Here is a 13,443-nt window from a genome sequence, read left to right as displayed (position 1 = left end):
AGTCAGGATTAAGTTAACATTCATCACAAAAATGTTATACTGTCCAAATATTTGATTCCTAATGGTGAAATTGTGCTTTAGTTTAGTAGGTTGTGCACATCAATTAAAAGAAAACCTCTTCTGGACTCCCATTGCTGTACTTTTCTGATCGCTTTCAATTGGTTTTAGTCCCCCCCCCCCCAAATATTTGCCATCGGTTTGCTATTGCTTGTTGCTTTTATTACCAATGGGGAAAACCAGAGAACAGTGCTTTGAGCATCCTTCAAGACTGCGCAGAACTCCTTCTGGAATGTAGGTTGACAAGGGAGCATTTTAAACCTTCAGCTCCTGCTCTCTCTGCTTACAGATAATCGCAAGTACTTGGAGTAGCAAAACGAATATGAATGATGCTGCGGAGTACCCTACTGCCCAAAAAACAAAACGGATACCTCATTTACAGGAGGACATGCTAGGCCCCAAGGAGATTTTTGGCGACCTACTGCGGAAGGCGGCGCAGAATTTAGGAGATGGGGAAGGCCTCCTTGATGGACCGGACCACAAAAGTGGGTCAATTGGAGAACATGCTCATGAAGGTAGAGAGACACATGTGGGTTGGCAACGGAGATGGCGGGAAGCTTCAGAGCTTTGATGCCCTGAGGTGAGATGCCCAGATTACAAGAGAATTCCAAAACTTTGGACTTGAAAATGTAATCTCCGCCTGGGTTTGGTAGAAAATGAGGAGGAAGAGAAATGTATGAATGACTAACCTCCATAATAACTAAATAATATGGTCATGGACTACTCAGCTCATCGGATATTTACTTTGCTTACAGGGATGGAAAATGTAACCCACTATCTACTAGGCCTCGCGAGGTTATATTTTGGTTCCTAACTAAGATCAGTACTAAAGAGGGGAAAAAAAAATTCCTGAAAGCGGCCATAGGGAGCGGAAGGTTATTTATTGCAGTATCCATATCGCCATATTTCCAGATTTTCCAAAGGAAGTAGTTTATAAAAGGAAGGCCTTTGGAGATGCCAAGGCGATGACAGGCGATGACCAAGGACAGAAAGACTAAAGCTATTTTGGTGAAACCTGCCATATTAAAACTTTTTCTACCAGAGGGTAGTAAAAGCTCAGAGGATCGATCCTATTGAAGCTCTGAAGCAGTTGTAAGCAATGCAAGCCATCTAAGTGATATCTGCTGTGTAAGGAATGCCTCTCCTTTCACCCCCATTGTATCCGCACCCCGAAACTATGTTTAAAGTTCTATTGTCTGTACAGGTATGCAGTTTTGTAAGGTTTATTGGGATAGACATAGATCATATACAAGTTATGTTATCTGGTCTTGTACCATGCACTGCTGCCACTTGTGTGGTTTCTTACCACAATAGGAGTGTTTGGCGGGGGGGTTTGTTAGTGGGATTGAGAGGGAAAAGAGCAAGGGAGCTTGGATGTGCTTTTGGCAGCTTCCGTTCGGAGAAACCGGTAACTGACTGTTGGTGCGATTTTGGTTGGTAGACGTCATGTGGTGTTAAGGTATGATTGTGTATGGGTGCTTTGTGTGTACTTGTGTTTGGGTGTTGTGGAGTGTGCAATTTATGGTGCGGTAGATGTAGGGGTGTGTTTAGATTTTTAGGGTGAGTATGCAGAATATTGAGTTTTTAGTAGTGTTGGTTGACAGTTGCATCAAATTCGGCTAGGTTCTGTACCGTGGCCACACTTTGGGTTGGCCAACTTGGTCCTCGTCGGGTTCACTGTTAGTTTTGGGAGGTCCCTTTACGTGTATTTGACTTGTTATGCGGTGGATGAATTTTGCCTTTGAGATGTTTTCTTCAGCTTTGGTGTTAACGGACAAGGGTTTTAACAGCTTCCTGCAATTTGGGTGGTGGTCTGTTGTACGCATTTCCTTTGTGAGGGAGTTCCGTGTTTTACGGCTATTCAGGAGAATGCTGATCCTCCCAAGTTTTTTGTTTTGGTTCGAGTCGGATGTCGTTTCTGGATTTAAGCAGTTGTGCTGGTTTGCGGATGATTTTCACCAGGATGAATTCTGAGCCTTGGCCGTGCATTGCTCTGTGTTATGCAGAGTGGTTTGAAGGTGGTTTGCTTTTTGACTGGCAATCAATATAGCGTCCTCGGTGCTGGTGTGATATGGTCTCTTAAAATGAGTTGAAGGAGAAGTCTTGCAGCCGCATTCTGGACTAGTTGTAGTTTCCTCGACAGGTATTCTGGCATTCCGAGGTAGATTCTGTTGGCGTAATCGATTCTTGACATGACGGGGGGGGGGGGGGGGGGGTGTGTGTGTGTGTGTGTGTGTGTGTGTGTGTGGTGACTTGTGGTACAAGTGTTAGCTCGTTGTCCATTAGGATTCTAAAATGTTTGACCACTTTGGATGGTTCAGGAATGATAGCCATAGAAGGGCTGTTTTGCTTATCTCTTTCTTCTAGTCTTTTGATGAGGGGTCATGGTTGACCGTGTCGAAGGCTAGAGAGACAGAGAGACTAATGCTGTCTTTGTGTGGTTTCTGCGTTAGTTTTTAGATCGCCCCATATGGATAGCGGTACATTCTCTCATGGGTCTGAAGCCTACTTGCGCTTGATCTAGTAGCTGGTTGTTTTTGACATATTCTGAGAGCTGTTCATATACAAAGGTTTTCAGTAGCTTTGCCGGGTATGGAATGTTTGAGATTGGTCTGTTGTTGGTGAGGTCTTGGTCTGTTGTTGGTGAGGTCTTCCACGTTACACAATGTATCTTTAAGGAGCGGTTTTCTGTAGACTGATTTGATGGCTTGTGGCACTGTTCCATTTGCTAGTGAGAGATTGAAGAGGCTGAGGTAGTATTATGCCGATGTTGACTGCTGGGATGGATTTTTAGATGTCTGGTGGGCAGGGATCTGCTGGCGAATCTGCTCTATTGCTTTTGTTCAGCAGGCTGTTGAATTTATCCCTTGAGATTTGGTGGGAGGCTTAGTCTGGTTTGTGATTAATGTTGGTTGGTTGAGGTTGTGGGTAGTGTGGCCTACTTAGTATGATTTGCTGGATGCTGTTGGTTTTTTTTTTTTTTCTTCTTAAAAATGATTGGCTAGTTTGTTGCACAGTTTTTGTGAAGGGACCGGGGCTTTGTTGTATCTGGTTGTTCTCCTCTCATTTAGGATGTTGAACAGTTCTTTCTGAATATTGCCTGCTTTTGCGATCCGTTTATTATAGGGTTTCTTTTTTGCTTTGTATAGTCTAATCTGCCTTTTGATATGTTTTCTTGTTTGTTTTTTTTTTTTCTTTGAGGTGGGGTGTGGACCATTTTGTGACTTTCTTTCTTGATGGGGTGAAAGGTTTTTCTGGTGTGATGTCATCTATTGTCTTCCTGATCCAATTGAGGATTGTTTCTGTTTCTTCTATGCCAGTTTAGTCTAGGGTGGTGATTGATGGTTTTGTGGCTTCCAGTTTCACTTTAAGGTCCACACTGTTGATAGCCTCCAAGCTGGAAAAGGAGAACTATTAGGTAGGATGATGGCTGTTTTCGATGGTGCTTGGATCACAAAGGGTATAATGAGGTGGTTGCCCCTGAGTAAATGGATTGGGACTTGTTGGGTAAAAATTGAAGTAACACTACACAAGTTGGTAGTGTGACTGAGCAGCCAGGCCTATGTCAAGAGGGGTAAATGTGAGCTGTAGCAATGACATTCGCAAATACGAGAAACCAAGTAACACTTACACTCAAGTATTCAGTTATAAATAGTTATTTATTTAAAGGAATGGTGCCATCAAAAATTGTATTGGCTCAAAAGATAGGCCATCATCAAAAATATATATAAAAAATATTCATTAAGAAAGTTGCTATGTAAACTTTTGAGCAAACGAGGCTCAAAGTCACAGATGTAAAGCACTAGGAGACATCCATTTTGTGATATGGATGAGCCTCCTGTGCTTGTGTTAATTTCTGCCCTTGCGGCACTAATGAAGCAACAGCCAGCCAGCTGTAATACACAAAAGCTACCAGCAGGTGGCTGTTGCTTCATTATTGCCGGAGAGCAGAGATTAACACAACCTGCTGCTGGTAAGTGCTTTATATTTCTATTTTAAAAGCACTGGAAAATAAATGCTGCTGTTTTCTTTCTAAGTTACAAAGAAAACTGCAGCATTTATAACGTTGTATTTGTTTGCTGTGGCTTCAGCTTTGAGTCTCCTGGGCTCCCCGACCCTGAAGCCACAGCAAACATAATTAAAAATGCTGCAGTTGTCTTTCTACGTTCCCGGAGCCCGAGAAACGTAGAAAGAAAACCGCAGCATATTTAAATACAACGTTGTATTTCACACTGCGGCGGCTTTCACTTTGAGTCTGCTGGGTTCCCCCGACCGGGGGAGCCCAGGAGACTCAAAGCAAAAGCCACCGCAGTCACAAATACGTTGTTGTATTTGTGATTGCCGTGGTTTTCTAACCACGGCAATCACAAATACAACAACGTTGTATTTGTAATTCCAGTGCCTTTGCTTGTTCCCTTTCATTTTAGGTTTTCTGGGCTTGGAGCGCACCGAAAACGTAAAATGAAAGTGATGCCCAAGGGCCGCCTTGTGTGCTTTATAAATGTAAAAAATAAATGAGACCATAAAGAGGACAAATCGGTGTAATTAATTTTATTGCTGTACATCTTCATGTACTTGGACCTTATAAAATTCAGACCTTCACAAAATATGTTTCAGGGTTTTGATGACATCACCACAGTCTACACACAAATGTTATATTTCAGGAGAAGATATTGTCGTATCACACAACTACTTGGATATGCCACAATGTATGATGGTCTAAGGATGCAATCCAATTGATAGGCAATGAAAGGACCACTATTGGCTTTTGATGCTAACTGCACAATTTGCTTATCGTGAGTAAAGCTACTCGGCCTCCATTTCAAATTACATTTAATGGCATAAACTGAAGTAGAAATGGAGAGGAAGTCCATATCAGTCCGCCATTTGTCATAGTTATTATGTAGTTGTAGTATTGCAGGAAACTCATTTGAAGGAAGACTAAAATCAGATAATGTATAAGGGCTGGGTGGCACAAATATACTTCCTATACTACAAGCACAAGGAGTGATATTGATTTGAAAGAATTTATCAATAACGGTAAACGCATGCAATGGCTAACGCTGGGAGAATTGTTTTGTTGGACACACAAGGAATTGATCGGTTTGTAATGTAATTTTTAATGTTTCGGTTTGTAATGCGCCTACATTCGGTGAAAGTTCATTTTTAAAATATTTGGCTCTGCATCTGCAACACCACACAAATAATATCCTACTAGGCTCAGACTTAAACGAGGTACTCAACCCATTATTGGATAGAAGTAAATGGTTAACACGAGGGAATAGGCGTAGAAACCGTATCTCTTTGAAGGCACTGATGGAGGAATTTAAACTTCAAGATATCTGCAGACTTGAACATCAAATGACAGGGATTATAGTAGTCACTCAGGAGTTCATGGGGTATCGTGTAGGATAGACTACATGCTAACGGCTGGGTGAATTGCACAAATCTGGATCAGTAGTAAAATTGACATCATACGTATTTCTGACCATGCCCCCACTATGTTAAAAATAAGTATAGATCACGCATCACAATCTTTTATAAATGGAAAATTAACACAAGCATCTTGGAAGAGGGTGGAATTATGGACCAATTGGCAAAAGAAGCTGAAATATTCATAGACAATTTCCAGAAATGGGAAAGTGACTTAGCGGTCTGGGAGGCATTCAAATGCTGCATGCATGATTGGAGTCTCGAGGCTGAAGACAAAAGAGCGGCAAATACAGACGCTTGAAGTAGAAGTGAAAATTAAGGAAAAAGAATTGCTAATTCCCCAAATGAAGAGAAAAGTGAAGCACTCATTAGGAAGAAAAAAATGCACTAAACAAATTATGTACTGAAAAAGTTGAGTGCGCACTGTTCAGAACTTGATGTGCCTTTTGCAAAGGTGGAGTAAAACGTGACTGCTAGCGCATCGATTGCTCAAGCTGAATGAATGCCATCTGTGCAATTGAAAAGGATTATGGAGGTATAACATATAATCTTGATTAAATCACCAATAATTCCAGGCATACTATGAACTCTATACTGAATGCCACTAACATAAAGGAGATGATTTAGCCGACCTTCGCATACTATGACCTTACAGAGATTAAATACTAATGAAAGGAATCATTGGAGGATGATGTTTCAACTGAGAAATTGGGGGGAAAGCTGCCAACAGTCTAAATAATGTATAAGAAATCGGTAGAAGTAATTACTTTAGCCGAATTAGTACACCAAGCTTCTAGATTTCTTTTTTTATTGTATTTAGCCGCTTTTACAGCTTTTAACAAAACAACTTTACAGATTCCAGAAAAAAAAGAATTAAAGCAGTTCACAGGTGATCTATATCATAAATTTACATTAGTGTTATAAATAAAAATACATATTCAAATGTCAGAAAAAGGTGACTTGACCAGCCGACCTCAACAAAATTTAAAACCCCCCTAGTAAATGTAGAGTTATGACCAGAAGTCACTCTCTCCCAAAATCTGTTGTGGAACACCACGCCAATCTGGGTTTTGAACAAAATTGGAAAGTGATTGGTCTCTCACTTCTTTCATTCCTGCACAATCACTATGTGCCTGCGAGTTTGCACCATTCCGGCTCCACGTTTGCCTGACCAGTCTCTCCAGGGTCTTACCTCACCTGTCAAGAGATTATATTTAAACGAAACCTGAAAATTGGCTCTCTTCCTAGAATCAGGAAATTTTAATTAAATATCGAGGGAATAAGCCCCCTAGATTTATCAAAGGAGAGGGGTTTAGCGAGCTTCAGATTTCTGACTGCATCAATTGTTTTAATACAGTCTACATCCTTCACACTCTCCGGATTCCCCACCAGGACATTCTGACTTTTATCCGAACGAACCAGGCAGTTCAGAGTGGTTGCCTTTATTCTTAACAGTTCGGGTGAGTTTCCCTGGTTGATGTGGGCAGCCAAATCCTCATACCAGAACCCCCTCTTTGGTGCTACAATGGAGGGTTTTGGTGCCACTATTTGCTCCAATAAAGCCCCCATAGAGGACAGTCCCAATTCATATTGTATGCTTGAGACATTTAGCACCTTCTTTATCATCTGACTGATCAATTGGTCAGTTACAGATTTAAGGCGAGCTATTACTGTTGAGACGGAAGGATTTGCATACAGAAACAGCCCCAAGTATTTGATTCAAACTTCACAGGCATGGCAAGGTCACTTAACCTCCATTTAAAATTGGGAATGTGCCTTCCTGAATTAGAGAAACCCAATACACTTGTCTTGGAGGGCTGCGTATCTCTCCCTTGTATGAGGAACTGAAGGCCTATTGGTGTATAATCCACAAAGACCACATCCGCATATACTAACCAACTCAGTGGTTGGTTCCTGATCTTAGGGAAACAAGCGCACATAAGGTCAGGGCCCTACGCAGATCCTAGATGTAGAGGTTAAATAGGCAGGGAGCCAAGATACAACCCTCCCTAACACCTCTACCAGTCAGGGCTAAGCCTGAGAGATTATCATTAGCATCCAATCTCACCTGGATCTTTGTGTCTCTGTGGAGGTGCCTGATAATGACGAACAGTTTGGCGGAATACCCCAAGCATCTAGCTTCGCCCACAGCCTGTTTCCGTTAACTGTATAATAGGCCAGGGACAGGTCTAGCCAAATTCCATAAAGGTTCGGCCCACCTTATGACCAAGATTTTCCAATTGGAAGTATGCATTAGGACCCCATATGGGGATGTAGAGGCCTCTCATAAACCCTGTCTTTTTCTGGAGGATGCTGTTCCCCTCAGCCCATGCCTCCAGTTCTACCAAAATTAAAGATGTGAAGATCTTACTATCAGCATTAAGAAGGGCAATCGGGTGATAGTTAACTGCCAGCGCCCGATCGCCCCTTTGAAAATCGGGATAATAATAGCCAAGCTCCACGACGGAGGTGTCTCCTCAAACTGCAAGAAGATTGAACAATACAGCAGACCAGGCTCGGACATTTTGATTTCAAAATCGATTTTGGTCAGGCCGTTCGGCTCTGGAGCTCTTGAGGACGAGGCCCTAGTTATCAAGTCTTTGATACTTTCTCTAGCCATAGTGAGCTTCCACTGTTCCTGAAGAATAAAGGGCACATTGAACCCAGGTAATCGGCCATAAAGCTTCTCAAAGTGAGAGCACCACTCTTTCTCTGGGACCACGTTATTCTGAGGCCCTGACTGAGCTTACTATGGATTTCCCCATCTCTTTGCAGTTTCATAGCTCGTTGGTCTTTGGACTAATTCCTATATTCATCTTGCAAGGATTCACATTTAATGGCTATGTCCTGCAAATCTCCTCGACCTTTCTTAATAGCTGCAATTGCGCTCTTAAGTTCATTCTTTTTCAGATGGGTTAATTCATCAAATTCATGCGGTGGCGACCCCCAACCTTTGCTGTCGTTGGACAGGGTGCTTCCACACAACAAATAAGGTCTGTATAATTAAAGGGGTACCGAGCCCTAGATGGGCCTACTTCATCCACTTGTTTCAAAAAACACTCAAGTTTAAGATTTAAGGAGAAGCCTTCTTTTCTAAATTTCACTGCCCTATTTCCTCCCGGATTGACTTCCAAGGGTACATTAAAGGTCTCCCGGACAGGCTGGGTTCCCAAATTAAGAGTACCTGTCAATATGTTGTCGTCGCTTCTATCGCCATGCTTCTATTTCATTCACACTAAAAGACAAAATTCCTACTTTACTGGGAAGTTCTAATCCAAGTAGCCTGATTGGTACCAACTGGCTCGGCATCTTGAGCAGATACTTATGAAATTGGTGCACACAGATCAATCCAGGTTTTGCAAAGGGAAGACCCTCATCAATAAATATGCGTCGAGAAAGTTGTCGGAATACTGGAGAAGTGGTGGCTCTGTCAATAGATGCTGAAAAAGCATTTAGAGATTTCTTTACACTGAGAGAAATGGGTTTTGGGGAAGGTTTTCCGAAATGTCCAAAACTACTGTGTTCTAAGCCTTCTGTGACGATCCTAACAAATGGAACACACTTGGAAAAATTCATTCTTGATTGAACAAGACAGGGGTGTCCTCCATCGCCATTGATTTTTGTGCTTGCAATGGAACCACTGGCGGCTTGTATCGGCGCGGATGAGCGAATTAGCTTTGGTTATATGTAGATGATTTGTTACCAGTGATTCAAAATATAGATGTATCACTGCCAGCATTGATGGAGAGAATAGATCTCTTTGGGGAAAATATCCAGTTACAAAGTCAACTTGATGAAATCAGATGCCGTGTCAGCTTCTTGTGCCTGTAATCGGGCAAATCTTCTGGAACAGCGCTTCGATTGTTGTCAAACTCAATGAAATCTCCTGGGCATATGGCTCAGATTTCCCCTTAATCACGTAATGAAGACAAACATGGACCCGATAATAACGGGACTGAAATCGGATTTAGAGAGATGGACCAAATGAAGTCTGTCTCTATGGGGCAAGGTTAATGCCCTGAAAATGACAGCAATCACAAATCTATTTTTTGCTGCTTCCAACAGAAGGGAAGATGATGGATAGTGACAGGTTAATTCAAACATTTCTCTGGGATGACAATCCGCCACAGATGAAACTTTGGAAAATGCGACTACCATGTGATGAGGGATGAATGTTGCCAACTTTTAGGCTGATCAACTAGCATTCACTGCTCTGCATATTATGCCATTCCTGGAAGATAATCCTGATGTTTGGTCTAAGGAAGAAGCAAATATGATGGGGCCGCTGAAACCCACAGTGTTCTTGAGGGCTCGGGTAAACGGCTAGATGAATACTCGCATCCTACAGATTTTGTAAGGCCCCGTTTGATGGAAATATCAATGATTAGGCCACAATACACTTCGCTCTGTCAGCGCATCCATCTGGTTGAACCCGGGTATACGGTATAACACGATGATATTTTGGTCCCATTGGTACCTGGGAGGTGTGAAATGGCTGGGGTCTCTACTAGGAGAGGCTTGGATTCTTTATGAAAGACTCAAGAGATAACTGCCTGGAGCATTGTACATGCAGCAAACACCGTACTTAGAAGTTGTCAGTGAAATGAGCATAAGTATTAAAGTGTCGGTTTGAGACAAACTTTAATGGACATTGCATTGGAGAAAAAAAACGCATCTCCTCTACATTATACAATATTCTACTGAGGGCAAAAAAAGGAAATCCTCTCCTTATTGAAACATGGTCTTGCACCCTGGTGTCCAGGATGGAGGAAGGTGGGAAGATCTGTCGCAATATCCCACTAGTGTCCTTTAACTGGCCTAAAAGAGCTAAACTGGGTTATTTGGACCTCAGAGAAAATGTTTGAGAGGGTGGAGGGACTCTGACATGTTGGGGTTGCAAGCATAGGATCAGTAGTTTGGAACACATGGTCTGGGAATGCAATAAGGTACATGCTCTATGGAGCGAAGTGGCAAAGTGACCCATAATGTTTTGGGGTTTTACATGCTGGTGAAACTACGATCTTGGGGGAAGATACCCTTTATTACTGACTTGACTTATGCAGAAAAGTGCTGGTTTTTTATAGCATCTATGGCTGCCAAGAAGGTGATTCTCAAATAATCGAAATCTAATAAACCCCTTTGGGGTCAGAAGGGATTTAAAAAAGTACGGGATGTCTATAATGGAGAACGTGATCTTGCATTGTGGGATGAAACTTGAGATGTGTGATGAAAAATGGGGCAGGTGTTTTGGATGCTGTGTAAAAAAGAGGTTGATTCATGTTAACACAAGTTGTATTTTTGGAAAGTCCAATTCTGAAGGTCATAGTTATTAATTTGTTAATGGTTTGATACGTCTATAGAACAATGTGAAATTTAAATAGAAGATTGCGCAGAGCTGCATCTGAGTTCTGTACTAGGCCAGGCCCTTCACTCCTTGCAAACCCTGAGCAGTTTCTGTGGCTCACTTTGAGAGCTACAAATGCTTTAGATGATCACTGCGGGATCTCGAGCTTCTTTTAGATTAACACTCTGGGGAAAAACCTTGACTGAGGCAGGCACAAGTTGGTGAACAAATGCCTTTAGTTGATTGGTGCACTTGCAAATCTAATTCCTGAATCCTGTTTCCTTTATTTGTCACAGAAGTATCGGAGTGGAACGACTTCCACCGAGGACTACAGCATGAAGTTCAGGTGAGTCTCCCAGCCATAAACTCCAAGGTCATGCAGTCCAGTTTCCAGTTCTGGATTTTTAGCCATCCACGCTCTGCATGTTTGTGCTAGTAGTTATGCTTTTTCTATCATGTTTTGCCCCGTTGGTCCCAATGTGTGAAATTCTGTTTCGAACCGGAAGATTGCGAGGTTCCTGGCTTTGGGCTGTTTGGAACTAATGCAACAGCTGAAGGCTTTCTTTGTGTTCCACCTATGATTTACTTATTGGGGCAAGGCCATAGGTGATGTCACTCTGGCAGTCTCATTGCTCGGTGTGTTGATGCTGGCCAGCCTCCGTCTGGCCCTCAGCCTCCCGCTCAATGATTTGAAACGTCGACTGTCTGATCTGGTTTAGTGTTCTCCTTCACATGTTGTTACCTCTTGCTGGTGTATTTCTGTAGGCACCCACAGTGAATTGAACATCTTCAAGTTCATTTCCAACAATGCAGCAATTTTACCATGTGTCGTATGATCCTAGCCTTCATGATCTCGTGTATTGGTTCATGAATCCCAATACGGGTTTGTGCGAGAATACTACTTCCATTTACAAAGAATCTGTATTTCTTTCTCAGAGTGGTACTTTTATCTTCATATACATGTTTACTGTAGAGCACATTAAACAAATTCACACTCCGGCTATAACCAAAGGCAAGACGTGGATCCAGTGCTGAGGTTGCTATAGGTTCTACCAAGCTGCACGTCCTCTTTATTTAAGGCACACATGCAGTGTAAGTAAGGACGGAGTAAGCTACTCTCGCATATCAATTGTCGGCTTCTCACCCAGATAGAAAAGGTACGTGCAGCAGGGCAAGCTTTCCTCACGCTACATGTGTAGGGCAGACTGCTGCACTTGAATCATCCCTCATTCACAAAGCCTCTACAGCGCATGGTTCACACACTCCACATGTGCTGCGCGCAGAGATCTGCACAAGACCCCCCCCCACCCCCCCACCCCAGCCCCGCACCCTCCTCCGCACCAGGCACCACACAGGTGTCTAGCATAGGGCGAGCAATGCAAATTTAAGCTGGTTCGCAGAATGATGCGGTTTAGACTGCCGTGAACGCTCCCCCCAGCAAAGGTTGTGAACGCAGTCCATGCACATCCGGAATGTGTACAGGAAGGGCAGTAATGCAATGCTCCCTACCACGCTCCAGATGGGTCCATCACAGACTGGAGGTCTGCGCTTTCCACAGAAAATTGAGAGGCCACGCGTGGCATTATTGCAAGCTTCCTACCAAATGGTTTAGAGTGCATATGGCAGCAGTGCATGGTTCGTGCACGCAAAAGGTGCACATTCTAGTAGGCAGCTCTGGTACAAGCTTCCCTCACACAGATCAGAAATCGCATGGGAGAGATCCTTGAATGATTTCTCTCCTACGCACAACAACCCATGAAGTAACTCCTAGCCATCAACATTCTGCATACTTTCCTCCTGCAACTAATGATCACTTCCTCTTAAAAATAGCTTGGCCATTTGCAGTGAGTGCAACTTTATCCTCTCAAATGTATATGTTTTCCTGCACACCATAAGAAATAAGTAATCTGCTCGCCACTAGCACTGCATGTTATGTCCTGCCCATCGCTTTGATACCGGGTGTTTACCTGTGAGGGTCTGCAAATCAGTAGCGGCTTCCGGCACCACTTGAGGATTGGGTTGACATCTGTCATTTCCTTGTTTTCCCCCAGGGAAGCCTTTGATCATGGAAACGCCAGCCTAGCCCTGCAGGATGGCCGAGCCCACCTGAACATCAAGAACGATAACTGGGCTGTGACCTATGATCTGTTCAAGCAGCCCATTTCTGAAGCCAAAGCCCAAGTCCAGGCCCTGCTCTTCAGTCTTGTTGATCGAGCCAGCAGTCTGGAGAAGCAGCTTCACGGTAGGTGGTTGTGGTCTGGACAATGTAAGCACTGTTGTGCTTCTCCCACCTGGCCCGGTCCTGTTGGTTTCTGTTTGCTGATGGTTGTTTCCCCTGCATTTATTTTCAATAACCCTTCCTTCAGGCGTGCCTAGACCCCTGTGTCTTGAATGCTGATTTTTTTACTTGTTTATTGTCTGGACTTTGCAAAGTGCCAGATGTTTGCTTATATTTTCTGGTCTGACCTTCTTATCGCTGTGATAATGGGCATTATTACTCAAATTAGTTGGACCCGATTGAGCTTCAAAGAATGACGGTCTGAGTTTAACCCTGTATCCTGCAGGTTGAAGACCTTTGTCTGGGGTGGGTGCTTTAATCATTGACCTAC

The 13,443-nt window shown here is 43.1% G+C and overlaps 1 protein-coding gene across 1 annotated transcript in view; it reads left to right on the top strand.

The window, feature by feature from the left end:
- PAXX (PAXX non-homologous end joining factor) overlaps positions 1-13,443 on the top strand; it is a 98,826-nt gene that overhangs the window by 65,775 nt on the left and 19,608 nt on the right. Inside the window, exons 3-4 of the mRNA XM_069609745.1 lie at positions 11,131-11,180; positions 12,886-13,076. Coding sequence (XP_069465846.1) covers positions 11,131-11,180; positions 12,886-13,076 — 241 coding nt within the window. The remainder of the gene's footprint in view (positions 1-11,130; positions 11,181-12,885; positions 13,077-13,443) is intronic.

This window comes from Ambystoma mexicanum, chromosome 8 (assembly GCF_040938575.1).
Source record: "Ambystoma mexicanum isolate Mex_15411 chromosome 8, UKY_AmexF1_1, whole genome shotgun sequence".
Classification (NCBI taxonomy): domain Eukaryota; kingdom Metazoa; phylum Chordata; class Amphibia; order Caudata; family Ambystomatidae; genus Ambystoma; species Ambystoma mexicanum.
This window is presented reverse-complemented; position numbering and strand designations above follow the sequence as displayed.